Source organism: Anarrhichthys ocellatus, unplaced genomic scaffold (genome assembly GCF_004355925.1).
Source record: "Anarrhichthys ocellatus isolate YVR2014 unplaced genomic scaffold, GSC_Weel_1.0 scaffold37, whole genome shotgun sequence".
NCBI lineage: Eukaryota > Metazoa > Chordata > Actinopteri > Perciformes > Anarhichadidae > Anarrhichthys > Anarrhichthys ocellatus.
The window spans coordinates 475,381-477,325 of record NW_022280067.1 but is presented as its reverse complement, the minus strand read 5'-3'; the positions used below and the strand labels follow the sequence as shown (position 1 = coordinate 477,325).

The 1,945-nt window shown below is 41.4% G+C and overlaps 1 protein-coding gene across 5 annotated transcripts in view; it reads left to right on the top strand.

Moving 5' to 3' along the window:
• fam13b (family with sequence similarity 13 member B) overlaps positions 1-1,945 on the top strand; it is a 63,573-nt gene that overhangs the window by 44,787 nt on the left and 16,841 nt on the right. For all 5 annotated transcript variants that reach the window (XM_031867004.1, XM_031867007.1, XM_031867006.1 and 2 more), the window contains one exon: positions 281-325. In XM_031867004.1, coding sequence (XP_031722864.1) covers positions 281-325 — 45 coding nt within the window. The remainder of the gene's footprint in view (positions 1-280; positions 326-1,945) is intronic.

Sequence of the window (1,945 nt, the reverse complement as noted above, 5' to 3'; positions counted from 1 at the left end):
GCGACCAAAACTTTGTCTATTTGTGTGTCTGTGTCTGTGTCTGTGTGGGTGTGGGTGTGAGGGTGTGCATTTCTTGAGATTGTCATTTGGCACAGGGGATTTTAGATTAGGACACATCTGCAGTGAGAACATAACCTCATTATGCTGATTTTCGTTACTCAGCGCTTGATCTCCTGACACCTCCGAGGTAATTTCATGTCCGTAAGGGAAGGGAGTCGAGGAGTAAGTGATGTTCTAACCATGTTGTCCTTTTCTCCTCTCTCTCTCTTTCTCCGTACAGCTCCCACCTTTCCCCTATATCCATCCTGCCTGCTGACTCTGCTGAGTAAGTACAGACACACACACACACACACACACACACACACACACACACACGCTCACCAGCAATTTATCCACTCACAACACCATAAATAGGCACTTCTTTATGTACACACCCTGTAGTAACCTACAGACATACTCTTAACAAAATTCCAGCGACACTAAGAAACTTTTATGTGCACCTGCTTGTAAAAACAAATAAATCTTTAAGCAAGTCCTGCAAAGGTAATGAAGAGGATGATGGAAAAGTGTAAACAGGGGGTAAGAGAGCCGGGTTGGTTGAAGTGTTAAGAGGAAGTAAAGGGCCATCTGCTCAAGAGGCAGATGAAATAACAAGAATCAACAGAAGAAGAAGTGCAAGCAGCTCTGTGAAGAGTCGGAGAAGAGGAAGAGGCTAAGAGGAAGTGATAGGGAGGAAAGGGGAAAGCCTTGTGTGTTGTGCTAAACTAAAGCATGTTGTGTGGCTCTGTGCTTTTAGAGCCGCAAGGACATGAACTCAGCAATCACATGACTGTCAGGCGTCTGCCTCTTCACTGCACGACATGGGCTCAGAGTAAATCCATTCACTGTGCTGCTGTACATTCATGTGAGAATCTGGAAGCTTGAGAGCACAAAGGTGTCTCAGGAATAACACGTGAAAACTGAAAGTGTGTGTGTGTGTGTGTGTCATCAATGACAAAAGAGAACAAAACCTTTTGCATTTGTTGACATCAACATGCTATCAATTCATCTGCTGATTTCTTTTGCTGAGAAAGTATTTGCTAAATCGTCATGTCTACAGAATGCCAAAAAATAGCTGATGGTTGCTTCACTATTTCCTAAATACCAATGTGCCAAAGAAAAGAGACAAGTCGTCAGCTGGAACTGGTGTTTGTCTTTGTTGTTTTAAATAATTACTTAAACAATGAATCTGTTATCAAAGTAGTTGCTGATTAATATTGACATCAACTACTTCATTATTGAACCGAGTGCTTCAGCTGTAACATATTGGCTCAATCATTTCCATTTAGGATGGCTGTCTTCATATTTTTCATATCGTAGTCTGTTTGGATTATTTTCGTATTCTTACAAAATACATTTTTATCAGTCAAACTTCATCTGGATAAACACAAACCTGCGCAAGATTAGATGTCAAGAAAGAAAGCAAACAATGAGATAAATAATCAAATATAAATGGCAAATGGCTGGACGGACTGAAACAAATAATTGTTTTAATTACGTGTAATATGGTGGACGAGGGCCTCAATGTTTTTGACCATAATATTGTAGGAATAAAGCTGCCAATAATGAAGAATACATAGACTGACATACGAGTAGACTAATCTTGGAACACGTGTCCAGTAGTTTGACTATCTCCTGGGTAGAACAGGATCTACCGGCACATTTCCAGACATCCATTAGATAACTTCGCGGCTTTGGTTTCATAGACCGTCTTGTGTCTCTGAGTGTGATTTACAGTATGTCTTCACTTTCCTCTCGCTGCCAGGATGCGTTCAAAAGGATTCCCCTCTGTTGGGAGGCATGAAAGGATTTAGACAAAATTTAGTCGGCAGCAAAGACACACAGTGGTTGTCTTGACCGTGTGTGTGTGTGTGTGTGTGTGTGTGTGTGTGTGTGTGTGTGTGTG